At 53.4% G+C, this 26352-nt stretch overlaps 11 protein-coding genes and 1 non-coding gene across 12 annotated transcripts; 6 read left to right on the plus strand and 6 right to left on the minus strand.

Annotated features, from left to right (window-relative positions):
• Positions 1-40: 40 nt before the first annotated feature.
• On the minus strand, positions 41-2354 carry GLRG_01368 (cyclophilin type peptidyl-prolyl cis-trans isomerase/CLD; the record flags this gene model as incomplete). The annotated part of the gene is made up of 3 exons (XM_008092053.1): positions 41-178; positions 435-2095; positions 2291-2354. The coding sequence occupies 3 exons, from the start codon at positions 2352-2354 to the stop codon at positions 41-43; spliced, it is 1863 nt and encodes a 620-aa protein (XP_008090244.1).
• Positions 2355-3023: 669 nt separating this feature from the next.
• GLRG_01369 (uncharacterized protein) lies at positions 3024-3786 on the plus strand (the record flags this gene model as incomplete). Its single annotated transcript, XM_008092054.1, has 2 exons — positions 3024-3553; positions 3612-3786. 2 exons carry the CDS (start codon positions 3024-3026, stop codon positions 3784-3786), a joined length of 705 nt encoding a protein of 234 aa, XP_008090245.1.
• A 739-nt stretch (positions 3787-4525) lies between these two features.
• Positions 4526-5824, plus strand: GLRG_01370 (3-deoxy-7-phosphoheptulonate synthase; the record flags this gene model as incomplete). Its single annotated transcript, XM_008092055.1, has 4 exons — positions 4526-4531; positions 4594-4651; positions 4709-5611; positions 5664-5824. The coding sequence occupies 4 exons, from the start codon at positions 4526-4528 to the stop codon at positions 5822-5824; spliced, it is 1128 nt and encodes a 375-aa protein (XP_008090246.1).
• Positions 5825-6588: 764 nt separating this feature from the next.
• On the plus strand, positions 6589-7888 carry GLRG_01371 (cytochrome C1 family protein; the record flags this gene model as incomplete). The annotated part of the gene is made up of 4 exons (XM_008092056.1): positions 6589-6654; positions 6794-6951; positions 7088-7150; positions 7216-7888. 4 exons carry the CDS (start codon positions 6589-6591, stop codon positions 7886-7888), a joined length of 960 nt encoding a protein of 319 aa, XP_008090247.1.
• A 1303-nt stretch (positions 7889-9191) lies between these two features.
• Positions 9192-10181, plus strand: GLRG_01372 (uncharacterized protein; the record flags this gene model as incomplete). Its single annotated transcript, XM_008092057.1, has 1 exon — positions 9192-10181. One exon carries the CDS (start codon positions 9192-9194, stop codon positions 10179-10181), a length of 990 nt encoding a protein of 329 aa, XP_008090248.1.
• Positions 10182-10814: 633 nt separating this feature from the next.
• On the minus strand, positions 10815-12293 carry GLRG_01373 (26S proteasome subunit P45 family protein; the record flags this gene model as incomplete). Its single annotated transcript, XM_008092058.1, has 4 exons — positions 10815-11924; positions 11972-12086; positions 12146-12237; positions 12291-12293. 4 exons carry the CDS (start codon positions 12291-12293, stop codon positions 10815-10817), a joined length of 1320 nt encoding a protein of 439 aa, XP_008090249.1.
• Positions 12294-12782: 489 nt separating this feature from the next.
• On the plus strand, positions 12783-14563 carry GLRG_01374 (T-complex protein 1; the record flags this gene model as incomplete). The annotated part of the gene is made up of 4 exons (XM_008092059.1): positions 12783-12839; positions 12908-12959; positions 13016-13671; positions 13721-14563. The coding sequence occupies 4 exons, from the start codon at positions 12783-12785 to the stop codon at positions 14561-14563; spliced, it is 1608 nt and encodes a 535-aa protein (XP_008090250.1).
• A 1236-nt stretch (positions 14564-15799) lies between these two features.
• Positions 15800-15878, minus strand: GLRG_13049. Its single transcript has one exon. It is a non-coding gene; the product is annotated as a tRNA-Lys (tRNA).
• Positions 15879-16463: 585 nt separating this feature from the next.
• Positions 16464-18141, minus strand: GLRG_01375 (uncharacterized protein; the record flags this gene model as incomplete). Its single annotated transcript, XM_008092060.1, has 4 exons — positions 16464-17365; positions 17417-17609; positions 17659-18071; positions 18129-18141. 4 exons carry the CDS (start codon positions 18139-18141, stop codon positions 16464-16466), a joined length of 1521 nt encoding a protein of 506 aa, XP_008090251.1.
• A 3269-nt stretch (positions 18142-21410) lies between these two features.
• GLRG_01376 (uncharacterized protein) lies at positions 21411-21797 on the minus strand (the record flags this gene model as incomplete). The annotated part of the gene is made up of 1 exon (XM_008092061.1): positions 21411-21797. The coding sequence occupies one exon, from the start codon at positions 21795-21797 to the stop codon at positions 21411-21413; it is 387 nt and encodes a 128-aa protein (XP_008090252.1).
• A 756-nt stretch (positions 21798-22553) lies between these two features.
• GLRG_01377 (initiation factor eIF2 gamma) lies at positions 22554-24232 on the plus strand (the record flags this gene model as incomplete). Its single annotated transcript, XM_008092062.1, has 3 exons — positions 22554-23074; positions 23138-24124; positions 24175-24232. 3 exons carry the CDS (start codon positions 22554-22556, stop codon positions 24230-24232), a joined length of 1566 nt encoding a protein of 521 aa, XP_008090253.1.
• A 242-nt stretch (positions 24233-24474) lies between these two features.
• Positions 24475-26101, minus strand: GLRG_01378 (uncharacterized protein; the record flags this gene model as incomplete). Its single annotated transcript, XM_008092063.1, has 4 exons — positions 24475-25170; positions 25228-25526; positions 25589-25969; positions 26032-26101. The coding sequence occupies 4 exons, from the start codon at positions 26099-26101 to the stop codon at positions 24475-24477; spliced, it is 1446 nt and encodes a 481-aa protein (XP_008090254.1).
• Between the last annotated feature and the right edge of the window lie 251 nt (positions 26102-26352).

Here is a 26352-nt window from a genome sequence, read left to right on the forward strand (position 1 = left end):
TTCGCTAGCCGCCCTGCTGGCAAGCCCGCTGCTTTGCCGATTAAACTATGTCGATGTTGAGGATTTTGATATCCTCCTCTGGCTTCTCCTTGTATGTCCGTGCGTTCTCGATTTTGTGGATAACATCCAGTCCCTGAGTAGCACGCCCGAAAATAGTGTGCTTTCCGTCCAGCCACGGCTGCATTAACAACTGTCAGCTGCGTTCTGATTCGAGGGGAGGTAGTAACTGAGACACAAATCCCCAACCTAGCCTCTCCGGTCCGTTTACGTGCTTGTAGCTGGTAGAAGGAAAGGCATTGGGGGTAAGGCGAGGAAAGGACTAGATGGAACAATAGGGAGTGGGGGTTGGGGGGTTGCCGAGACACAGAACGATCCTCTTCCGTTCTGGTTGCCTAGACTTTTTCGTTACTCGTATAGGGGACGTTCGCACTCACCGTCTTTTCCGTGGTGATAAAGAACTGACTGCCATTGGTGTTTGGACCTGCATTGGCCATGCTGACTGTGTACGGCTTGTCGTGCTTCAAACTACTAAATTCATCCGCGAATTCCTTGCCCCATATACTTTCGCCTCCGGTGCCATCTCCAATGGGATCTCCGCCCTGGATCATGAACTTGCGAATCACGCGGTGGAAGATTGTGTTGTTGTAGTAGCCTCTCTTCGAATGAGTGACGAAATTCTCCACGGCCTTGGGAGCAGCATCGGGGAACAGGCGGATGTGAATGTCGCCATAGGTCGTGTGGATGACTGCTCCGGTGCCTGTCTCGGCCTTCTTGGCCTCTGCAGCCTTCTTGTGACCCAGAATGGTGGGCTTCTCGTTTTGGACGTCCCTCACCGATTTAGAGATATCCTCGTCGTTAGTGAACATATAAAACCGCTGCTTGTTCACTCCTGTCGCAATGAGAATGGGGTCCCTGGACTCGGACTCCTGGAGTAGAGGGTTGGCAGAAGCACCCATCTCGACCGTGGTGATGCCTTTCTTCTGTGGCTGACCTTGATAAATCGCCAGGTTCACCGCTCTAAAGTTCTCATCTTTGCCGTATACCTTGACAATCTGGTTGGTGTAGGTGTTGAGCACTTTGACGCCGACTATTGAGCCGTATATGATAAAGTTGCCAGACTCGTCAAAGATTACGTTTGCCTTGTTCTTGTATAATGCAGAGTCGATCTCCCGCTCGACGGCAAACCGGCGACCAAACTCAACGGTCTCCAATTTTTGGAGGGCCGATCCCACCTGTTGCATATCCTCGATGACCTGGAGCGACTCATCATACGTCCGGTACAGTTTGCCTGATGCAAAGTCGAAGATTCGGATCTTCCTGTCTGGCTGGGAGAAGGTTGCAAATTGCTTCCCAGTGGGCGAGATGGTAATTGATGTTGGAACCGACTTGGCCTTTTTGAACTCAAACAAGCTTGTGGAGGCCTTGAACTCGAAGACATTGTCCGGCTTCTCGTAGTCACCACCCGGCCGCCAGTACTCCAACATACCCTTGTCGTCCGCGGACAGCACACAATCATACACGCCGTTGAAGACCATGATAGACACTGGGCTTCTGTGCAACGACTTGATGGTGTGAATAGGATCTTGTCTCTCGCCTCGCCCGTCAAAAACGTGAATGCTAGAACCGGAATCCTCGGAAACCGCAAGCAAAGGAAGGGACGCCCCTCTATTGTGAACCCAGCAAACACACCGAGGCACGAAATCAAGCTTGAGCATGGACAGGAGATCAAAGGTGATGACGTCGAAGATCTTGACAGTCTTGTCTGCACCAGCGGTTGCGAAGCTCCTTCCGTCCAGACTGACAGAGACGGATTTGATTTCGTCGATGTGCGCTTTGAATTCCTTTACAAATTCGATTCCCTGAGCCACCTTTTTCCAGAACTTTACGACGCCATCGATGGAGGACGTGATGATGAAATCCGTGAGTGGCGTGACGGTCACGAAGGCCAGCTGCTCCTTGTGCATCAACGACTTTGAGTATCGGGTCGCTTTGGGGAGGGCAGAAACGTATAATTTCTCGTAGGGAAGCACTCGACGCTTCTTCTTCGGGGCTTCTGAGGGGAGCTGGGGCCCCATGTCGTCGTCAGAAGAGCTGTCTATTGGGGTCGTTAGCATTTTCAATCCTTACTTCTCTCCTCGTCTTTGTCGCTTTCGCCACAAACGCAGTGTGTTTCTTCCTGATGCCTTCTCATTGCCGCTCCGGGTGATTCAACGCAACAAATGGCAGGGGACGAAGCGAAGCAAAGAGCAGGCGGCTCTTCGAGCCGTCTTCCAGTTCAAGCAGCACGCACCATCATCTTGGGTAGCGAAGTCCTCGTGGGACCTCTTGTTCCCCTTGGCGTCCTCTTCCGCCATAGTTTCGGTGCAATAAAGCGCGGCAAGGGCAGAACGTCACAAGGAAATTGGTTTAAACCGGTAAACTTTGGCGGCTTCGCGACTGTAAGGCTGGAATTTCCCGAGCTGGGAGCTCGGAAAGACGCTTTCATTAAAGCCAATCAAAACAGGCATTGAATGACCACTAGACAGCCTCGTCGCGAGACCCACTCGGCGGGCCTATCGTCTTATCTTGTCGTCTTATCTTAGCGTCCGCCAGCATATGCATGTCGCTGATGGGTCTTCTTCCAGGCTTGGCTTGCCGGGGCTGTCGGCGTGGAGCTTTGTGAGATCACAGCCGGGGACGTGAACCACGCTGGCGGGGACTCCATGAATGAAGTGACCTCATGACGATGACGAAGCCTTTTGATGCCGACGGACAGTAGCAAGTTGCCGCATTCCCGTCAATCTAACAATTCATCAAACCTACTATACCTTGATTGGCTGCCGAGAGCTTATTCGGAAAGGGCAGTCTTACTCAGACATTGTCTCCCTGGGACATCCCTCAACAATTCATTTCCTTTCGAGCCACCGTCTCATCGCGAAAACTGACATCCCATCCCTCCTCCTCCTCCTCCTCACAACAACTTACATTCGAACCACCACAACTTCGGATCACCAAAGCTCATCGCCAATTGGGAGCGTATCAAGATGGCCAAACATGGATTACAGCGGCTGGAGTCGCCGTCTCGATCGACTTCCTTGGTCTTGCACGGGGCCGGCATTCTCTCGTTCCTTGCGTCGTTCACCTTCCTCAATGGCCTCACTCATGATATTGCTATGGGCTTCGGGGGGAACTACCAGCACCTCACCAACATTGGGTTGGCTTTGTCATTTGTGACCTTCGTCACGGCACTGTTAGCCGACATCACGCTGAGTCCCTCGTTGTTTTCTGTGAAGAACGCTCTGTCAACTACGGCGGCACCACTGGAAGTCCTCATCAGCATCCTGTACTGGGGAATTCGGTCCATCGACAAGAGGCTATTGATACCGGAGGGTTACGAGCTCCATTGGCTGCCAGACGTCGGTTTTCATCTGGTCCCAGCTGTCGTCCTAACTCTCGACCTCGTCCTGTTCAGCCCGCCATGGACGATCCGTGCGTACTCGGCCATGTCGATCAGCATGGCTTTTGCCTTCCTGTACTGGGGCTGGGTCGAGTTCTGCTACAGCAAAAACGGATGGTGAGTAGTGTCACATTTGACAAGATGCGTTTTCAGTCCGCTGACAGAGAGGCCGCAGGTACCCTTACCCTATCTTTGATCTCCTAAACACCGTGCAGCGAGTTGGGTTATTTACCTTCTCTGCGGCATTGATGACGGCCAGCACGAGTCTTCTGAAATGGGTATATGGACGGTTCAACGGCTACGAGCAGATGAAGGAGGAAGCTTACAAGCCCCTGAAGAAGATGCTGTAGTGTAGGTTTGCGGTGTCATACGGATACGAGGCGGCTATTCATGATTGGTGGCGAGGTCGAAGCGATATCGGTGGTGTTGAGATGCAGAACTAATACAGTAGATTGGATGTGGCTAGACTTTCTCAACCCCCCATTAGACTCGGAAAGGCGCCTCAAAAAGGAACGTAGTTACCATGTACTTTGATTCACCATCCCCGATAGGTTGGATGTGAGAGGTGTGAACTACCTACTGGTCAGGTAGTCATCCTAGGTTGATCGATCCAGCATTAACTGCAGCTTGCGCCGGCCGCCAACAGCGCCTGCAAGCGCTCGGTCTTCGGGGCTTTAGAGGGGGGTCTTCCACAGGCGGTGAGACCCAGTTTGTGGTGCCACTCCGGGCGGCTGAACAGGTCCACAGGGGACGTCACAGCTACACTCAATGACAACGGTGCAGCAAGGATGCCCCTCGCGCTGGTGGCGGGTTGCACTGGATCAATTTTTTTTGGGGCCGTCTTCGGCGGGGTACCTGCAGGGTGGCACTGGAAATGAGTCTTCGCTCATTCGACTGCTCTCTAGTCATGCTTTCGGCCCTCGAAGCTGCCCTCTCCAACGCAGAAATCTAAAGAACAGAGAAAGGGTAGGTTAAAAAAAAGTGTAATACTGACGAGAAAGGTTACTTGTCAATTGCCGAAGCCTTTCTTTCCTAGCCCAAGTCTCATTTTAAATCCTCACTCAAATTGCGTTCTTCGTCATAGCCACCATGTCTGTAAGTTATCGCTCGCCTTCCGGCCTGGTGCTCGCACAAATCTGACTCACTCGTCACCGCAGAGCTTCTTTATCGAGAACAAGAACGTCGGCAACAAGGCCGAAAGCGAAGACTGGAGAAGTAAGGAATGGGATTAGACATTTTTGCACATCGTTCGTGGGCTAATTGGTTCCCTAGTTCGCGGCTACAACCCTCTGACTTCTCCCGACCTCCTCCAACATGAAATCGCCCAAACTACCAAATCGAAGCAGACCGTCCTCCAGGGGCGTGAGGAGGCTGTTGCCATTGTCAACGGCACCGACGAGAAGGAGAGACTCTTGGTCATTATTGGCCCTTGCTCGATCCATGATCCTAAGGCCGCCCTCGAGTACTGCGATTTGCTGCTCCAAGCCAAGGAGAAGCACAAGGATGAGCTACTCATTGTTATGCGCTCCTACCTGGAGAAGCCGCGTACAACAGTGGGATGGAAGGGCCTGATCAACGATCCGGATATCGACAACAGCTTCAAGATCAACAAGGGACTGCGCATGTCGAGACAGCTCTTCGTCGACCTGACAGACAAGGGTATGCCCATTGCCAGCGAGATGCTCGATACCATCTCGCCCCAGTTCCTCGCCGACTTGCTGTCCGTTGGCGCAGTCGGCGCAAGAACCACCGAGAGCCAGCTGCACCGAGAGCTGGCCAGCGGTCTCAGTTTCCCTGTTGGTTTCAAGAACGGTACTGATGGCTCTCTCGGAGTCTCTATTGACGCTATCGGCGCTGTCAGACACCCTCACCACTTCCTTTCCGTGACCAAGCCGGGCGTCGTCGCCATTGTCGGCACCGTGGGCAACGAGGACTGCTTCACCATTCTGAGAGGCGGCACCCGGGGCACCAACTACGATGCCAAGAGCATTGCGGAGGCCAAGGCCGCCTTGGAGAAGGCCGGTCTCCCCCAGAGACTCATGGTTGACTGCAGCCACGGCAACTCTCTGAAAAACCACAAGAACCAGCCCAAGGTTGCTGCTGATCTCGCTGGGCAGATTGCCGGTGGCGAGACTGGTATCATGGGTGTGATGATTGAAAGCAATATCAACGAGGGTGAGTACTGCCCGGACCGCTTCGTTCAGTGGCATAAACTGACCATCAGCAGGCAACCAAAAGGTACCCAAGGAAGGCAAGGAGGGCCTGAAGTACGGTGTCAGCATCACGGATGCATGCATCCACTGGGACGACACTGTCACTGTTCTCGACCAGTTGGCCGATGCCGTCAAGCAGCGTCGCGAGGTCCTTCGCAGGAACGGCCATGCTTAAGAAGTTTCTCACCATTTGTTTTCGCGGGCTGGGTTTCGAAATGTGGATGCAATGTAACCAACCGCCTGAGGGATAGGTGAGAATTCTTGTATGCATATACCAGGGCCTGTGGTTGCAGGCGGTTATACAAGGCCTCAGTGAGCCTTGTTGATGGCGAAAAGTTTTGTAGTTTGTCAGAATAAAATCCGATTGATACCCAAGCTCCGGATCACTTGGTTTCTCTTTGATGATGCAATGAGTTATGAGGATGGGAGAAGCGGTTTCGACAGTGTTTTCCCCTCTAGTGGTGGCCTAGTCTTGGGATTGATTGCTTGCGGGCTTGAGCTAATTGAGTTAACATCATGAAGAGAACAAAACGTGCGTTCAATGTCGTGTCGCGATATGCATGTAGTAGATCGCTGTAGTTGCATCCAAGCCAGGCCAATCAAGTGGAGCATATTTCTCAGTCTGAACGTGACGAAAGCCACAGCTGTTGGTTTGGACAATCGGTCGGAACTACTGCTGCTGAACTGGCGGCGACCGGGCAACTACGGGTAAGAGGATGGAAGCGAAAAGCGGCCGGAACGGAAGATGTCATTGACCGTTCCCATCAGCCAATGAGAGGCAAGCCATACCTAAGGCACTCGAAAACTGCCTCAAGCGATTTTCTCCTGCCTCGACCACTGTACCTTAGAAACGACCTCCGCCACGAGAGGACCAACCACCAATTGCCCCATCATTTTGTTCGCGGCTGTCTCTGTAGCTGCGGATACGGTTCGCCCATCATGTTGGCAAGGTCCTGCTTGCGCTCGGCGCGCACATTCACAAATGGCGCCGTCACGATTTCCAAGGTACGCAGATGAGCTGATCACGATTCCAATCTCCCCGAGGCAATCCGACCTACAGCCATCAGACACGCCGGACTTGCCTCAATGGCCATTGGCGGACATGAATGAGACCGGAGCAGAAGACTAACGATGATTGACGCAGCGTGCGGCCTCTACTTCCAGCGGTGCTGGTGCCGAAGCTTCCCCGTCCCGACTGAACCTCGCTGCCATCACGTCGACGTCGCTCGCCCTGGGCTCCATGGCCTGGTACTACCACCTCTACGGACCCTCCGCGAACGCCGGGTCGCCTGCTGAGGAGGGGTGAGTCATAATTATCCGAACACGGTTGCTGCGGGATGGTTATTCGAATGCCGGAATCCCTTGGATTGAGGCATAATCGCGAACGACGCCGAGCAGCCAACAACAAAAGAACATTCAGCTAAACTATCATTTCCAGTCTGCACCCCACCAACTACCCCTGGGTTCACGAGCAGTGGTTCAAGACCTTCGACCACCAGGCGTAAGGAAACACCTTTTTCTTTCTTTTGGCTATTGGCCGGCATGATGCTTACATCCATTTTGCAGTCTCCGCCGTGGTTTCCAGGTCTACCGCGAGGTCTGCGCGTCTTGCCACTCCCTCAGCCGTGTCCCCTACCGAACTCTCGTCGGTACCATCTTGACCGTCGATGAGGCCAAGGCCTTGGCCGAGGAGAACGAGTACCCTGGCGAGCCCAACGAGCAGGGCGATATCGAGATGCGTCCCGGCAAGCTTTCCGACTACATGCCCGACCCCTACAAGAACGAGGAGGCTGCCCGCTTCGCCAACAATGGTGCCCTCCCTCCCGATTTGAGCTTGATCGTCAAGGCCCGCCACGGCGGATGCAACTACATCTTCAGCTTGTTGACCGGTTACCCTGAGGAGCCTCCCGCTGGCGCCGTCGTCGCCCCTGGCATGAACTTCAACCCCTACTTCCCCGGTACCGGCATCGCCATGGCCCGTGTCCTCTACGATGATCTCGTCGAGTATGAAGACGGTACCCCCGCCTCTACCTCTCAGATGGCCAAGGATGTTGTCGAGTTCCTCAACTGGGCCGCCGAGCCTGAGATGGACGACCGCAAGCGTATGGGTATGAAGGTGCTCGTCGTCTCGGCCTCCCTCTGGGCTCTCAGCGTCTGGGTCAAGAAGTACAAGTGGGCCTGGGTCAAGACGAGAAAGGTCGCCTACGACCCTCCCAAGGATACCAAGGTTCGCCACTAAATGATCATGGCAACAATTCTGTTGTCTCTGTGTATGTTATACTAGGCTCTCTAAAACAGCTCCTTTGTTGGTGGAGGCGGCAGAGACGAGATTCATCGTTGGGAGCAAACTGGGGAGCGATAGAGTGTAAATCAGATGGTCCTTTTTCAATACCTGACTCCTTGATAATGACAAGTCTTCTAAGTTAATCCACATGTTTATTGGTCTTATAAAAAGAAAAGTGATGTTGCTTTCCTAGCAAGCTAATCCAAGAGAACTGACAGACCCTCTAGGCTTTGACAAGGTGAGGCATGGCCGATTCAGGAATGGCCACCTACCTATGCATTACTTGGCCCGAGGTCAGGCACAAAGAACATGACCTTGATGCAGCCAAACGGGACGGCAAGCAAGAGCGTCTACTGCAACAAGGTCTCCAAGCGGATCCATGACCAAAATGATATCTAATTGAGATTAAAATGCGACATAGGCGGCTCTCGTTTTGAGTACACTTATTTCATCGGGTCCTCCGTATTCAGCCGGGCTCGTCTTTCATATCTCGCCATGATAAGAGTGGTGTCGATATGTATGCAATATTAACCGACTTGACTTGTCATTTGCCGTGAACCAACCTGTAAGTCCCTGGGCCATTGTACAGTGAAGGGAGGTGGTTCTGCATCAGGGGGGTTAATTGGTGAGAGAGTCATATTGTGTGGGTCGCCGCAAAGGTAGCTCAGCAACTCGGAAGGAAAGAAAGCTGCGGGGTTTTCCAGCGGCCGGTGTGCTTCCGGATTCAGCGCTGAGTCCGCTGAAGCGGGCGTGCTGACAGAAAGAGGAAGAGCCTACCGGTCGAGCCCACTCGGCGGGCAAATCACCTTCTGGCACAAAAGCTCCGCGCTGTGCCTGGCCACATCATAAGCACGCTGCGAGGCCTACCCACCTGTGAATGGGACTGGCTTATGTCTGCCTGTAGCTAGCAAGCAACACCACCACCACCACTCCAAGCAGAGCTGCGGAGTCAAGAAGAGTGAGCGAAAGAGAGACCTTCCACTCATTGTCATACCCTACTTGCCGTTTGACAGGTTCCTACTCTTTCCTCTTAGGGAAAATCCTAAACGGCTACTCTTGTCAATCCCAAGTTCTCTTATCGACCAGAGACCGTGAGGATTCTTATCAACGAAACCCAACCGATCACGAACCCAAATCATTACCTTTGCTTTTCACCTCCCTCCTGCTACAAATCTTCCCTCACTTTCCTGCCAACGACTCCAGCGACTCCGTCCCTGACATCCACTCGCTCTTGCCAGCCAGCACCCAACCGATCCAGATGCCATCCGTTGCCGAGGAGCATCCCCGGCTGATGGCGCCCGGCAGGAAACGCAGACGGGATGTCAACGACTCCAGCAACGACCTGCAGCTACAAGGTTCTCTGTACGAGAAACTCGCCCAATACCACTCGGCCGCGGCCGCCGCGACGAACAACTGGAACGCTGACGGCGTGTTTGGAAGCAGGCCCGTTCAGCAACAGATCCAGCAGCAGCAGCAGCAGCAGCAACAGCAACAACAAAACTTCTTCCCTCTCTTCCCCGGCAGTAGCAATGACCGAATGATATTCCAATACGGCTTGCCGACCAACACAAACACCGCCACAGAAGACTCCCGCCAGAACCTGGACCCAGTGCCCCGGAAGATAGCTCCCCTCCCTATGCCTAAGCGACAGCGCATGTTCGACGAGGAGGGTGCGGATCTGGATAGCACGGATGGGGACCTTTCGACACAGCCCAGCAGTCCGAGACAACGACGGAATAGCAAATCACCGCCGGCGTCCCAAAACGACTCCCGAACAAACCAAGAACGGACGGATGCAGCGGGCAATAGGTCAAAGACCCCCTCATCCCTAAGTCCCTGCCACATCTGCCACCGCCGGCCCACCAAGAAGTCAGACCTCGACTCATTCGCCGACTGCCAGGGTTGCGGTCTGCGTTCGTGCTTCGTGTGCATCAGAGAGTGCCAGGGCTGGCGGAAGGACGGGCGCCCCAGTAGCAGTGGCGACACCGACCTGAATCAAGCGGAGCAAGAGCCGAAGCAAGGGGGCACTGACCTCTCACGCTCATGCCAGATGGACGACGTCGATGACGACCGGCAACGACAGTCGAGGGAGGGCGAAGAGTCGAAGCAGAATGTACAGTCAGCGAGAGAGGACGGCTGGACAGGCGGCGGACACAGACAGATGGTTTGCAGCCGCTGCTGCATCGAGAAGGGTGCCGAGGGCGACGTCGTCTGTCTGGGTTGCCTGTCACGCATGGAATCCGTCTAAAGGGACGTGGCATGGAGGAGAAAAAGGGGGTTCATTTGATTTATAGCACAGCGTTCGAGGAGCGTTTTTTCTCTCCTTCCCCTCTTCTGTTCATGTCTTCTCTTCATTTCAAATAGTAGATCCGATCTCATGAAGGGTGACGAAGCGCACGACGCTGCTGATGAAGGCATGCATATCATCTGGTAATGGGAAATGTCGGGCAATGCCGAGGCAGCACAAGGGATTCAGCCGCACATCGGAGGAGGGGGGATACCATCAGGCAGTATGGGACCAAAGGATGGTCGGAAACACGGCCCCTCGCACTAGTTAAACTGGGCAGACTTCGAAGGTCTGGTCCAGATAAATGTAATTCTATGGTCAATATCAAATCAGTCAAACCAAACCAAAACCGCATAGACCCAATATTCAAATAGAGTCGATTCGACTCATTGCTATAGCATTGATTCGCTCAGGCTTGTGTGATTCTTGTTGGCACATGGAAGCATGATCTATTTCTCTCCTTCTCGGGAACGAGGTATCATCATGCCCTTCTAGCCCTTCCCCGTTCCGAAGCCTTGCCTATTGTTACAGCCTAAAACAGACATGTCGAACTCCGTTGCCCTGCCCTTGCCGTCACTCTTTGGGTTTCCTCCCTTAGTTGTATTGCATGTAGCTGGCCGTCGAGTTGAACTTGAGGTTGGCCTTGATAACCTTGTCGACAGCGCTGAGGAAGTCCTTCTCCGTCGCCACCTTTCTTCGGGCGCGGATAGCGAACATGCCAGCCTCCGTGCAAACACTGCGAAGCTCGGCACCCGTGGCGTTGGGGCATAGACGCGAGATGAGCTCCCACCGGATGTCGCGCTCTACCGACATGCTCTTGGCGTGGATACGCAGAATATTGGCACGACCCTCGAGGTCGGGCAGGGAAAACTCGATCTTACGATCGATACGACCCGGTCTCATCAAGGCAGGGTCGAGGGTAGAGGGTCTGTTGGTGGCAAACATGACCTTGATATTGCCGCGGGCATCGAAACCATCAAGCTGGGTGATGAGCTCAAGCATGGTTCTCTGGACTTCGTTATCTCCGCCGGCACCGTCGTCGAAACGGGCACCACCAATGGCGTCAATTTCGTCGAAGAAGATGATGCATGCTTTCTTCGTCCGCGCCATCTCGAAAAGCTCACGCACCATTCTCGCACCCTCACCGACGTACTTCTGAACCAGCTCACTGCCGATGACTCTGATGAAGGTGGCATCCGTTCTGTTGGCGACAGCTCGGGCGCAGAGCGTCTTTCCGGTACCCGGGGGTCCGTAGAGAAGGGCACCCTTTGGAGGGTCGATACCGAGGTTGACGAACCGCTCCGGCGAGAGGAGGGGCATCTCGACGACCTCTCGCAGCTTCTCGACCTGCTCCTTTGATCCACCAACATCCCCGTATGTAACATCAGGCTTCTCCTCGACTGTCATCATCGTAACGCTAGCATCGATCTTGGGCGGGAGCGGCAGGAGGATTTGGTACTTGTTTCGGTCGACACCAACTCGCATGCCCTCCTCGATATCTGTAGGGCTCACTCTCTCGCCAAGTTGGACGACGAACTTGGCGATCTGCTTGACGTTGATGACATATTTGCTCTTGGAGTCGTCCTTCTCGTCCGGAATGATCTTCGTACACCGCGCAACCTGGAGGGGTTGTTCTTCTGACATGCGTTGCCGGTCTGCTGCTACGTCCCAAAGGTGAGGAGGGGCAAGTCCCGTGTCGGATTCCTATTTAAGTCAGATCGAGTTCCATCCACCCGGCACGGCACAGCTACCTTGACACCGATCTTCTCATCTACACTTGTTTGCTTCTCCTTGATCTGTTGCTCGAGCTTCTTGATGGCAGCACCGTACGGCGCGGCGCCGTAGGTCTTCAGCACCTGGATATCTCTGAGCGAGTAATGTCAGTCAACAGTCCCGCGCAATCCGAGGCCGATGGGATAACAAACTCGTCGGTCAATGGTGTGATCTTCTTCTCTTCGACCTCATCATCGGCGTAGGTCTTTTGGTATTTCTCCCAGTTCTGGCCGGTAGCGGAAGGCTAATGCTGGAGTTAGCACCCGCCGTCGGTGGCCACGCTTGCAGGGTCCATACCATGATGTAGGATGAGGACTCAACGTCCTACTGCCGAATCTCTGTTTTGAGTAGGTCCTTTATTGGAGGGGTTCGGGTTGAAGGCGGTGTCGACGTAGAATCGTGGGGTCTCGAGAAAGTGGTCGCGTTGATTGTTAACAAGTACAGAAGGTATGCCGCCGTAGGTGGGTTCGAGGTGGTGATGGAAGATGGTTCCGTAATCCAGGTTGCCTTGAGCTCCAAAGCACGGGCCACAGATGCGAGGCTGCTGTGGAGCTAGGCTGGTTGGGGGAAGATACAAACAGAGTACCGGGGCAGGAACAACCTAGCGCCCGCTAAAAAATATCCCACCGCTTGGGGGGGTTGCTACCTGAGAGAAAGTGGGCGATCGCAAAAGAAGGCGACAGCGGGACAGGACGACGAAGATACTGATACCTTTGCATTCACTGTTCAGCTTGCTCTTCCGCCCTCGAATACCTCAAAACAAGCACAAAACTAGTCAGAACCGTCAATATGGCCACAGCTGCACCACCCCCGGCCTCGGGAGGCTCTGGAAATGCTACCTTCAAGGTACGACCTGCACTTGAACTGCACTACCCATGACGAAGCTTCAGGAGCTGTTGCTAACAGCCGCATAGGATAAGGAGAAGCCCGTCGCCGTTCGCTCTTCCAACATTGTTGCTGCCAGAGGTGAGCAACATGGCCCACTGTCACGCTTCACGGACCGGAAGCTAACCTCTCTACAGCCGTCGCCGATGCCATCCGAACCTCCTTGGGCCCCCGCGGCATGGACAAGATGATTCGTAGCGGAAAGGGCGAGACTATCATTACCAACGACGGCAACACAATGCTCAAGAGCATGTCCGTTATGCATCCGACAGCGAAGATGTTGGTCAATCTTTCGGCGGCACAGGATGTGGAGGCAGGAGATGGCACAACATCCGTGGTTGTCATCTGCGGTAGCTTGTTGGGTGCTGCCGATAGACTCTTGTCAAAAGGAATCCACCCCTCTGTTATCTCAGAGTCTTTCCAGAGGGCTGCTGCCGCAGCCGTCGAGGTTCTCCACGGCATGTCACAGCCCATTTCTCTCACCGACACAGCATCCCTGCTTCAGGCGGCCAACACATCCCTCTCTTCGAAGATCGTGTCGCAATACTCTAACATCCTCGGCCCTATGGCTGTCAACTCCGTTGTCAAGACCATCGACCTGAAGACGGCAGACAATGTTGACCTGAAGAACATCAGAATCGTCAAGAAGGTTGGCGGAACCATTGAGGACAGTGAGCTGTCAGATGGTTTGATCCTGACACAGCCCGTACTCAAGGGCGCGGGTGGCCCTGCGAGAATCGAGAAGGCGAGAATCGGCTTGATCCAGTTCCAGCTCAGCCCTCCCAAACCCGATGTACGTTTTCCCTTTTAATGCCCCTATTCGCAGCTGCTGACCAATCAAGATGGAAAACACCATTCAGGTCAACGACTACAGGCAGATGGACAAGATCGTGAAGGAGGAGCGTCTTTACCTCCTTAACATGGTCAAGAAGATCAAGAAGGCCAAGTGCAATGTTCTTTTCATTCAGAAGTCCATCCTTCGCGATGCTGTCAACGACTTGTCTTTGCACTTCCTTGCCAAGCTTGGCATCCTCGCTGTCAAGGATATCGAGCGTGACGAGATCGAATTCATCTGCAAGTCGACTGGCTGCAAGCCGATTGCAGACATCGATTCCTTCACGGAGGACAAGCTCGGCTCGGCCGACCTCGTTGAGGAGGTCCAGTCCAACGGAGCTCGCATGGTGAAGGTTACGGGCGCTAAGGCGACCGGCAAGACCGTGTCTGTCGTCGTTCGTGGTGCCAACTCCCTCATTCTCGATGAGGCTGAGCGCAGTCTTCACGACGCCCACTGCGTCGTACGCTGCTTGGTGAAGAAGAAGGCCCTGATTGCCGGTGGCGGTGCTGCCGAGATTGAGATTGCGTCCCAGCTTTCCAAGCAAGCTCGAGAACTGACGGGCACCGAGGCCATCTGCTGGAAGGCTTTCGCGGATGCCATGGAAGTCATTCCCACCACCCTGGCTGAGAACGCCGGTCTCAACAGCATCAAGGTTGTGACCGAGCTTCGTCATAGACACGAGCTTGGTGAGAAGAACGCGGGTGTCAGTATCAAGTCCGGCGGCGTCAACACAAACATCTCCAAAGAGAACGTTCTTCAGCCTCTGCTGGTGAGCACTAGCGCTATCGAGTTGGCCGCTGAGACGGTGAAGATGATCCTCAGAATAGACGACATCGCCCTCACGAGATAAAGGGGATGACATGAGTCACGAAATGAAAAACAAAAGTAAAAGGGGAAATCCAGGCTTGATGATCATGTACATTACGGCTACCTTGGCTTAATTGCGGTGTAGACGTGGGCCTGGAATTGAGGCGTCAAAACTATTAGAAGCTGAGAGAGCAATTGATCATAACAAGATACCTTGATGAAACCTCAATACTGGTTACAAACCGTCCTTTGTGTTCTGTGGCGTTTGTTCCTTGCTATATGCGCCTGAGAGGCAATGGTGCTGTTTATGGCATTGGATGGTCTGTATCAGTAATACATACCCTCACTTACTGGCTTCAACATTGTCAATTGTGTCAAATCCGTCACATCAAAGCAACCGCAATCATATCAGATCTTTTCTTGCCGTGGAACGACGAGGTCGACGAAGGAAACAGAAGAAAAAGGTTGATCCTCCACCAAGACGTCAACGTACCTTTTCGTGGCAACATGTACCGTCTCCATCCTTGATTTCTTCATGTGCATTGCCAGGACTTCCCGAAGAGTTTGCATTGGTGTTTTCTTTATGCCGGACGCATGTAATGATTCCTTATGTGAATCCAAGTGATGTATACGGCGGCAAACCAGTTTGGGGATCTGCAAATGTCGAACCACGTGAAGCTTTCCAGAGACGTCTGCCCGGGAAAATGTCAAGGGCGCTACTGCTGTCACCTCCGATTCCTATCTTAGCAAAACGCTAGGAGATGACACTGACTTCAAAGATTAACCACCTGGCCCAATGCTGCATGTATTTGGAAAGGTCCCGCGGTCGGTCTGTATGATAGGCGTAGGCTGAACGACGCCTGTAGTATAAACATATGGAAGTGCATTGCAGCAACTCAGCACACACAGCGCTGATTGATTATACAACGATTTCGATATCATGAGGATCGGCAAACGCTACCATATGATTCAAGCACCTATACCATATATGTCAGACCACAAACAGATTCCAAAGCATACGCTCCATCGCACATCAAACCACACTACCAGGCCACGCAACAAAACTATCACAACTACGAAACCCTGATGGGATCATTAAAAGGGATATAGGGTATGGAGAAATAAGGGGCTGAGCTATTAAACGCCGACTACACACCCCACTTATCCAAGACTAGATAAAGGGAATCAGAAGAGAAAAAAAAATGATTTGTCAATCGTGGACGGAATTGAGCCCGACGTGGCTGGTTACTGTTAGTCGAGGCGTCCGTGATGCGTCACGGGCCGGGGATGCGCTTACGGGTCGAACCCACAACCTTGAGATTAAGAGTCTCACGCTCTACCGATTGAGCTAGCCGGGCAGGCTATTGAGGTTGGTTGAGGAGTTTCACGATGGGCCAGAATATGGCGGAGGGTGACGGGGTGGTGGGTTGTTGTGCGGACAGAATCCGAGGGCACGGAAACCCGCAAAACGGGGTGGGCCGGGCCTATCGCTCCTTGTTCCGGGTTTGATCGCGGACTTGGACAACTCATGGCACGGCTGAGCCGGTCCGATCCGGGGCCTGTTAGGCGGTCGATGGAGACGCTCGGTAAAAAAAACGAGGAATCAGGTTCCAAATTATACATGGGTTGGTAAATTACTGCTATGAACCACCAACATGTCCAAGCCACATCCAACTAACTTGCATAAAATATTGAGGCCGAAGTCTTTCCTGTCTTGAGTTCCTTTCCCAACGCCAGAATGGTATATATATCGATGTCATCGATTCGATCAAGAGATCAAAGAAAGGGTGTAAAAAAGCCAGCTCAGCTGAATACAAAGAAAAAGAAAAAGGGGGGGTAAAAATCCGGGGTGGGGTTTCTTTTCGAGAACACACATAGCATACGTTTCAACATTTCAGCCACTCGCCACTTTCGTAATCATCGTCGCAGTCGTCTCCCGCTTTTTATCTCGCCTGGCCAAAGGAGTACTGGTGCGGTGGCGGGCTCTTCACTGGCGCATCGGCGTAGGCCCCGGGGATCGGCACGGCGTCGTAGACAGGCTCGTCGGCAGCCATCGGCGCATGCTGCTGGGTCTGCACTTGCGGCGATTCTTCCTGCTGCGATGTCTGGGTTTTTTGCTGGAAAGGGAATGACGGAGCAGGGCCTTCTGGAGAAGTGGGTGTGAAGGAGCCCTGTCCGGGCTTGGTCGCCGAGCGAGCCTTGGACGGAGGGGCTTGGAGCTGGAATGCGGGCTTGGACTTGCTGAAGCTGGACTCGGGCTCGACGAAGCGGGTTCCCGGGGTGAATGGGGAGGCCTCCTCGATGCGGGACAGGTTCTCAAAGGTCTTGTCGGGGTGGCGGGGAGACAGGGCGTACTGAGAGTACAGGCCGGGAGACTTAAGGCCGGGCGTGTTCGGGGCGGACTGGGTCCGGAGCTGGGCGAGGTAGAGATCAGAACGGGCGCGGTCGCGCATGTCCATAGACTTGTGGAGGCGGCGCTTGGTGTAGTATCGGTAGAAAACGATGCTATAGAGCAGGACGCAGATGACATCGATGACGATTTCGATAACCATGCAGATGAGGGCCCAGTTCTGGAGTCGGCAGATGAGGGCATAATCGACCTTCTCGCTGAAGACCTCGGCGCGCTTGTTCTCCTTGCACGACCAACCCCACATGTCCTTGCCGCCGCCATTGCTTCGACTCGACTGGAAGATACCGGCGGAGATAGCCCACATGATCATGGAAAGGATGAACCAGCCGATAGAGAAGAGAGTGTAGTAGGTGGCGACTTTCTCGGCACGGGCATGACCGCCGCGGCAGTAAGAGAGCAAGACACCGATACAGACTAAAAGAGAGATGGAAGACACTATGTGCTGTTAGAGCGTGGGCAGGTCATCGAAGTCATGGATATACTCACTGGTAATAACCAGAACCTGGGGCCAGATAGCAGTGCCTTCAGCCCATGCTGGGAGACCGCTTTGAGCAGGGAGGCGCCTGGTCGCGTTGAAAATCTGGAAGGAAGCCGCAAGCATACTGATGATGATCAGACTGCAGCTGAAGCTGACGCCACGAAGAGCGAATTTGGCCATGCGGACGCGGGTCTTGATTTTCTGTAGACATGTTAGCGACGGACTGCTTTGTGAGGTCGATGCCACATACTAGGTCGCGTGCTTGTTCCTTGTCAGTCGCCTCCTCGCGCTTCTCCAAGATGTCCTCCTCTCGGAAGGTTGGGCTGAGCGGGTTCTCGATCTTCCTCGCTGGGGTCCCGGGCACCCTCATGGCGCTCTTGAGTGGCGATCTCGGAGTCATCGGGACGGCGACGGATTCGCGGTTGCTACCGCCGCTATTGCTGATGTAGCCGAATCCGATGTCCCCAGGCTGAGACTGAGGTACTTCGGATCTGATGGGGTCGGCAAAGGGCGACCGAGAACCATCAACAGGAGAGTGAACTGATGTTGCTTCTGCGAAGCGAGGAGTGCGGGGGGGCTTCAGTGATGACTCGGACGATGACGAATCTGTGGATGCTGATCGAGCGGGAGCGAGGTTGAGGGCGGCAGGCCGCCTCTTGTCTTCTACCGATGGTGTTAGTCCATTGTGCTAGTAGATCCCGACCTTGGACGAAGACATACCTTGCGGGGACATGGTTGTGATGTATGGTTGTGTGCCCGAATAGGGAGTACGGAAGAGAACGATGAGAGATATATGCCTAGTATATAGGAAAGGCGCCCTCGGATTTGGCGTCGCTGACGGAAAGGCCGGCTTAGAACATGCAACAGAGTTTGGCGATCAAAGCAGGAATGAAGCACGACAGGAATCAGATTGGGAGAGACCAGCTGTCGGAAGGGAGAAAGAGGTCCAACAAATTGGTCACTCGGGGGAGCTGGTAGTTTTGAGTTGGCGCCGCTACTGTGTAGGACACAAGGCAAAGGCTCTTTCCGCTACATGGGGCAGATCAGCAAGGCGTAAGTGGGACGAAGAGGAACTGGGATTCCTACATCTATGTAGCGTGGGAGGGTAGGATGGCGCGAAGTGAGCAGGGCTATGATAGGTTCCAGGCCGGCGATTCGGTTGCGATGAAAATAGACGCTCACGAGAGTGGACGGGGTGGCGCCGGACTTTGGTTGGCTCGATGCTTCAAGATACGCCTTTCAATGTCGCCTCCTGCTGGCTGGCGGGTAGTGACCTGAGCGGAGTCCTTTTCACACTGCTTTCTTGATTGCACGGCGGCTACTGGAATCACCAGGAGGTCGATCGTCCGTTGCTGAGACAGGAAGCAACTTCACGTTCTGGAGATCAGAGTCGGAAGCCGAAAGAGGAGGCAAAGACACCACGCTGCCAGCAACAAACCGGTAGGGCCAAGAGTTGCGCGCATTTCTGGACAAGCGACGAATATAGAAATTTGAAAGCAACCCCAAATGGGTAGGCATCCTCGAGAGGGGGGAGAGGAAGAGGCAGGGTAGCAAGCAGCATGCACACTTGCACATCTTGCAAGCTAGCATAGTATTGACCGGTCAGACGCCTAGCTGAGAAACGGAATACTCTTTGGACCGGAGTCTCTGGGCCGACCTCTCCTCACCCCGACAAAGCTTACTGGAGCTTGGCGGCACTTGTCGTTGCATCCGCATGGCTCGACGATGCACGTAAGGCCGATGATTGGACATGGTTCATCAAATTGAGAGGAGGCAGGTCGAGTAGCAACGGGAGGGCAATGATGGTGGTTGGATGGAAGATGGAAAGAGGAGAGGTTTGCGGTACCCACCCTTGCTCCTGGTTAAACCACCGGCCGGCGCCAACGACATGTCGAACCCTTGTTGCCGCCCGCTTCCCCTGTCGTGCATCTGCAGACGTGATAGGCTCCGGTGGTGCAGGCGCATCTAATGCCACTTTGGCGCATAGGGCTGGGACCAATCAGAGATCAAAAGAGCGTGATGGACTGCTAGCCACATGCAGACCGGGCGGTAAGCAGAAGCTGGATGAATGGGGGAATTGGGCAACGCAATGGTGTACCGGCTGGTATGTGTGTGTGCGCGCGCATGCGTGTGGGTGTGTGTGTGTGTGTGTGTGTGTGTGTGTGTGTGTGTGTGTGTGTGTGTGTGTGTGTGTGTGTGTGTGTGTGTGTTTGTCGTCTCTTGACTCCTATATTGAGTCACCTTCCTCGAGTCGACCGGGTCTTTCTACACTATTCTTGTTTCCCCCAAGCCTGGCCTGATCTAATCTGTACGGATGGATACCTTCAGTTGTAGGTAGTAGACGTATCATTTCATTATGGGTCTCTGAGCATTCATATTTATTGCTCCCTCCCCGGACCCCATGATATACGTACCATGGACGGTATGTCATCTGTAAAGTGGTGAGGTGCGCAGATGTGGCGACGACACTCGCCTCCGCACTGTTACCGGCCCCAAAATCTGACGTTAGCCATGGTTGAGTTCTGGCCGGGGACTGCATTTTGCAATACTTTATCCGTCAGCCTGACTGAGGTGATGACAGGGACACGAAGAGCGCGAAGGATACCCCAAGCCCTGTTGTGCACAACTTGAAATATGTCTGTTCAAATACCACCGCGGGCTTGTATTTCGAAAGATGACAAGCAGATCAACCTTGGGACTCATGGATGAATTGCGTGAGCTTGAACTTGGAGGTCAAGGTCCGGCCCGTGTCCCACTTTTATGTTCTAGCCAACCTCAAGACACAAAAATGCCGTCGGTTCTTTCTATTTAGCCCTCCTTCCCTACTGCTATAGGTACCTAGGCAAGCGATTTTAGTTTAGCGCACTTGTCAGCCTCTTTTCTAATCGTACAACGGCGAGCTAATTATAGAACTGACCTTTTTCCCAACTGAAGCAAATATTGTTTTCCGCTACAGGCCGACCATTTATGTTATCCGGGCCCGGATACCCGTCGGTCGGAGCCATCCCTCCTCTGGCCAATAACAGAGCTGCCGCCAGTAACCGACTTTCCCTTTTCCCACTTCATTATCGCCAACTTCAACCACGCCGACAGAGCTGCCGTTGAGTGAGGCTCTCAAGAAGTACCAGAAAAGTCACCGCCACCACAAACTCAATCAGCTCATCCAGCACGCCACACCACTGCTACGCTGCCTATGTGTGTCCGCAGACGCCTTTGACCTCCTTTGGAATCCCAATATATTAGTCCCCGTACAACTCTCTCCTCCAAGGTCCTTAAAGAGGCCGGGGACGCCCATAGAGAAACCCGCCAGCCAAGCAACTAACGCGGCCGCTAGCTAGTATAGGACCTCTAGTCCTGTTACTGTTACCCTCCGCCGTCACCCAGCGAAGCTGCCTAGCACTCTTGTGAATAACCTTTAGATGAAGCGCCTAAAAGACAGGATGAAGAAGAAAAAGAATAGGTTAACAATACTATCTCTTATTCTACGGAGGTTAGTCCCTAGGATGATAACGATGGCAGATCAATAATCAGTGACTATCACTACGAGGGTAGAAATAATAACGGCCCACTTGATGAATCGCATGTCCAGCCATATACCCAGCCAGTGACCTAGTTCGACTATCATCAACAACAAACACCTAGCCAGCCGCTATAGAAGCCGCGCGGTTAGCCAAGTACTTATACATATGTCATAAACAGTTTACTTTTTGGAAAAGACGCTGGGGATTTCGAGGGCGCTGTCTCCCGGTCAAGCTGCTTGCCTACGATTTTTGGCTGGAGATTTGGATGACATGGAGACTCTCATCAACGTTCCTTTCCCAAAGAACTTGAGGAAGAACCCATCCACATCATCGCATACGGCATCGGAGGTTTCAGCTACCGCCCGTCAAACCGCAGCCAAGTCATCAACCGCCGCAAGTCCACAACGCATACAGCCATTCCTTCGGACCACCCGGTTATAACCCATACTCATACCCAGCCCAATGCCTTCTTTCAGCCAGACTAGCACCCGCCATCGCACCCTTCAGCCAGCCAATTTGCCCGCCAGCCAACCAGCCAGACTACCCAGTCTGGTCGCCGCATAACCAGCACGGCTATCACGATTATGAACCCGAAGGAAATGGATACGAGCACGAAGAAGAGGACTATGGCCCTGAGGAAAAAGAAGGCCCAGAGGAGGACTACAGGTATCACGAAGGATACGACGAAGGGGACTTTGACGACGGATATGGTGAACACGACGAAGGTGGTTATTATGATGAGGGATATGATGACGATGGGTACGATGGGACGACGACGGCGGTGGTGACAGCCTGTGATGGCGAACAGCTGGATAGCTTGGTTGCAAAGTGTCTTGGCGGGGTGCTCAAGGACACCTGCTATAGTCATGTGTGAGGGGGTTGGGGGGGTCTTTCAATACCCAAAGTGCAATAATACATCCTTGTCTTCAATTCCGACCGGTCAACAGTCACGTGCCCATTGACTGTTGAAATCGTGTAACCGAGTGTTGTTTGCTGGTGACTTGGCCAGCCGGCTGCCGAAGTGAAAGTCGTCGTTGGCAGAAGCTCTAAAAACACGATACGAAGCCAAAGGCCCCCGATATCTGGTATATCTGCTTTCAATCGTCGTGTAGAACTAGGGCCTCTCGCTGGTGATTTTTTTCTATTGTTTTATTTTTATTCTCAAAAGGACCAACAGATCGTGGGTTGGTCACTTGTATGCGAACGGAGGCGAGCTTTAAAAGATGCCAAATATCTCGAGATGTTATCGTTTTCAATGTTATCCAAAGCGTTTTCGGTTGATGACTCCCTGTGTGCGGTTGGGCATATCATGCGGGGTAGCTCAAGACAGTTTGAGGAAGTTTTGAGAGCCTGCCGCAGCGATGATAACTCTTGGGCATTCACTTAGGTTTATCTGACGAAGGTCCAGCGGGGCACTTGCCTTATCAGTCCAGAAAAGGCTAGCGTCATAATCACCGTCGACTCAGAGTAGAAATCTATCCACCCGCGGGGCAAAATGGATTTCAACTTCCAACCACCACCACCACTACCACCACCACCACTAAATATTACCAATTTTATTGCTTGCCCCAGACTTTTCGCGTCTCAGTAAACAAATTACCTACCTCATCGACCTGTCGAGACAATGTCTGCTGACAGCGTTTCCAATCACGAAGACATGGACCCCGTGTCTAACTCTGGCGAGTTTGCGGAGGAAGAGGTCACCAGCGAACCCCTGGCTTCGAACACCAAGGAGGTGCACTTCAGCGACACTGCGAAGGACGCTGCCAAGGAAACGGTTGAGCGTCCTTTCCTTCCCGAGCAAACTGACCCCGAACATATCGACTTCGAGAAACACGACGCCCTGAACCCCGAGGTTATCGCTCGCCAAGCAACAATCAATATTGGTACTATCGGCCACGTCGCTCACGGAAAGTCTACCGTCGTCAAGGCCATCTCCGGTGTCCAGACCGTTCGCTTCAAGAACGAGCTGATCCGTAATATCACCATCAAGCTTGGTTACGCCAACGCCAAGATCTACAAGTGCGACAGCCCCGAGTGCCCTCGGCCGGGATGCTACAAGAGTTACAAGAGTGAGAAGGAGGTTGACCCCCCCTGCGAGCGCGACGGCTGCAGCGGTACCTACAGATTAATTCGTCACGTCTCGTGAGTAGCTTCGAGAGCGTACCCTAGAACCATGGATGCAGGGTGGCTAATATCCATAAACAGCTTCGTCGACTGCCCCGGTCACGACATTCTCATGAGCACCATGTTGTCTGGTGCTGCTGTCATGGACGCGGCCCTTCTTCTTATTGCTGGCAACGAATCTTGCCCCCAGCCTCAAACTTCTGAGCATTTGGCAGCAATTGAGATCATGAAGCTCGACAATCTTATCATTTTGCAGAACAAGGTCGATCTCATGCGCCAAGACGCTGCAGGGAAACACAAGGACACCATCACCAAGTTCGTCAGAGGCACCGTTGCAGCAAACTCTCCCATTATCCCTGTCTCTGCTCAGCTGAAGATCAACATCGATGCTGTCCTTGACAGCATCGTCAACACCATTCCTGTCCCTACTCGTAACCTCACCAAGGACCCCCTTATGATCGTCATTCGGTCTTTCGACGTTAACAAGCCGGGTGCCGAGATCGAAGACATCAAGGGCGGTGTTGCTGGTGGTTCCATTCTGCACGGTGTTCTGAAGCTCGGCGACGAGATCGAGATCCGTCCCGGTATCGTCGAGAGAGACGACAAAGGTAACCTCAAGTGCACGCCCATCTTCAGCAAAATCGTCTCCCTCAACTCCGAGGGAAACGAGCTCAAGTACGCCGTTCCTGGTGGACTCATCGGTGTCGGTACCAAAATCGACCCTACTCTCTGCAGAGCCGACCGTCTTGTCGGTCACGTCCTGGGTCTCAAGGGCCGCCTGCCCGATATCTACAAGGAGATCGAGGTCAACTTCTTCCTTCTGCATCGTCTCCTGGGTGTCAAAACCGCCGACGGCAAGCAGGCCAAAGTCGCCAAGCTCACCAAGAACGAAGTTCTCATGGTCAACATCGGTTCTACGTCCAGTGGTGCCAGTGTCTTTGCCATCAAGAACGATGCTGCCAAACTCAGACTCAATACTCCCGCTTGCACGAACATTGGCGAGAAAATTGCTCTGTCCCGGCGTATCGAGAAGCATTGGCGTCTGATCGGTTGGGCCACCATCGTTGCGTAAGTTTTCCTTGACCGTATAACAGATCTCGATAGCTGACTTGTTGTAGTGGTGTCACCATCGAGCCCAGTGTTCGCATCGAGCCAAGCTCTTCCAAAACCATTTAATCAAGCAAAAGCAAGTCTCGAAAAGTACATTCTTCAACATCACAGGAGTTTAAAAGAGTCGGTCTGGCACAGCCAAATGGGGAGTAGGGGGAAGTTGGCAGTTTTCTAAAACCAGACGGGTAATGAATGCAAATGACACGAGGTCACATGGGTCACCAGGGATGAAAATACAAGTATCGCTAGACAGGGGTGCATGCTGGTAGATAGGCCCTGGACGATGAATGAGCTCTATTTCTATTACATTATTTCCTGACCTTACGCGCGTGTTTGACCAGATTTTCTATGACGCCTTCGAATGCTTCCCTGTCGCCTATCTTTTCGTCCGTCTTCTTGGTCCAATACTCTAGCACCTCCCTGGCCGTGCCCTCCATTGCCTTGAGCTTCTCGACATGAGCCTTGAGCTCTTCGTCCGTCATGCCATTCAGTGCCTCGTCTGTGGTGGCACATAACTGCTTGGCCGATACGAGATCTAGGTCCGGTACTGGCGGCGGGCCCTTTTTCTTGGATGTTGACGGCTTCCCCTTCGAATCGACTGACGTCGACGAGGCGTTGGCGTCGGACTGTCGAATCCGTGCCACGGAGCGGATATCCGAAGATGTCCGCGGTGATCCGGCCGTCGTGACTTGGAGTGATGGCAGCACAAGCTTCTTCTGCTTGGAGGCCGGGAGGATCTCATCTAGATCCACCGGCACGCCCAGGGAGACCAGGAACAAGCGACGGATACGGGAGCGGATCCAATCTGGCGGTGCCAGCGGCGGGGGCGCTACAAGTTGTGACCACAGAGACGCGCTACGCGGTGTGAGGAAGATGGGATTTTCTTTGGTTATTGGTGGGGGAGGGGACACATCCAAGTCTTCTGGCGGGAAGAGGGTGTTGAGGTATGGGTCGACAGCTTGCAAGACGTCCTCGCTGTCTAGGCCGTCGAAATCAGGTATATGCTGGATGACGAATCTGTCAATTTCTCTGCATATTGCGTTGCAAAACGAGATACTCACGAATGGTAATGAAGGTACTTGTGACAAGCTCGGCGGCGGGGCTGGTGCAGGTGCCTCGAATTCTGGTTCTTGGAAGCCGTCGTCAAAGTCGTCAAAGTCACCATCGGCCTCGGCACCCTCCTCAAAATCGTCAAAATCGTCCCCAAAATCATCGCCGCCGCCCTCATCATCGTCTTCCGCATCGGGTGGTGGTGCGAGGCTTGCACTGGATGGGGCCGAAGACAAAGCAGTCCTGGAGGATTTCCGCTTCAGGTGAGGCGATCCCGGAGTTGAGAGCGCAGGTGATACAGGAGACGGATCTACGAATGACACCAGGTCAACGACGAATGCTCTTTGAATTTCAGGGATCTCTACATCGTACCGGAACTGCCGCCTTCCTCGGTCTCGCCTTCCGGCTTCACAACCAAGTCGGCTGGGGCGTCTGCCTTGCGCTTCTCCAGGAACTCCTCTGAGTGTGGCCCTGTCGAGCCGGGAGCCTCCTCGACAACAGTCTTAGGGATGACGGGCGACTTTGGTGCACTGCCCTCAGACGACGACGCATCGCTCTTCTTCTCCTGGATAGCAATCTCATCCGGCTCAGCGTCCCCCTCCCTCAGGCGGTAAGCCTCCGTTCCAGGGACCTCGCCGTATGATGGTTCGTCGTCAACTTTCTCTACACGAGTCTTGGGGATCGGCGACGTTCCGGGGCTGAGAGGAGCAGATTGGGCATCGGAAAAATGATCGTCAGAGTCGGAAGCGTTAGCTGCAAATTGTTAGACAAGTGGCTAAATGCATCATCTAGGGAGAACGACGGGGGTCGTCTACCTAGATCGTGAGCGCCAGGGTCGCTAGTTCCAGACCGTCTGGGCGGCGTAAGAGCCTCATTGTCAGACATGATGTTGATACAAGTATAATTGGGACAACGTTTCTTGGTGTTACGGGCAGGTGAAGCAGCACCTAGTTTATCGATGGTGGAGGGAATAGGAGTGGGTGGTGGAGGGGAATCCTGTCGATTAGCGGATACGTAATGGTGTGGGCCTAATAGCAGAAACGATATCCCAGACTCGAATACTTGGGCCAATGCAACTCATTCATTAAGTCAGCTAGAGGCACAGCTGACGGCACACAAGAAAACCAGAAAAAACG

This window comes from Colletotrichum graminicola, assembly GCF_000149035.1.
Source record: "Colletotrichum graminicola M1.001 genomic scaffold supercont1.4, whole genome shotgun sequence".
NCBI lineage: Eukaryota > Fungi > Ascomycota > Sordariomycetes > Glomerellales > Glomerellaceae > Colletotrichum > Colletotrichum graminicola.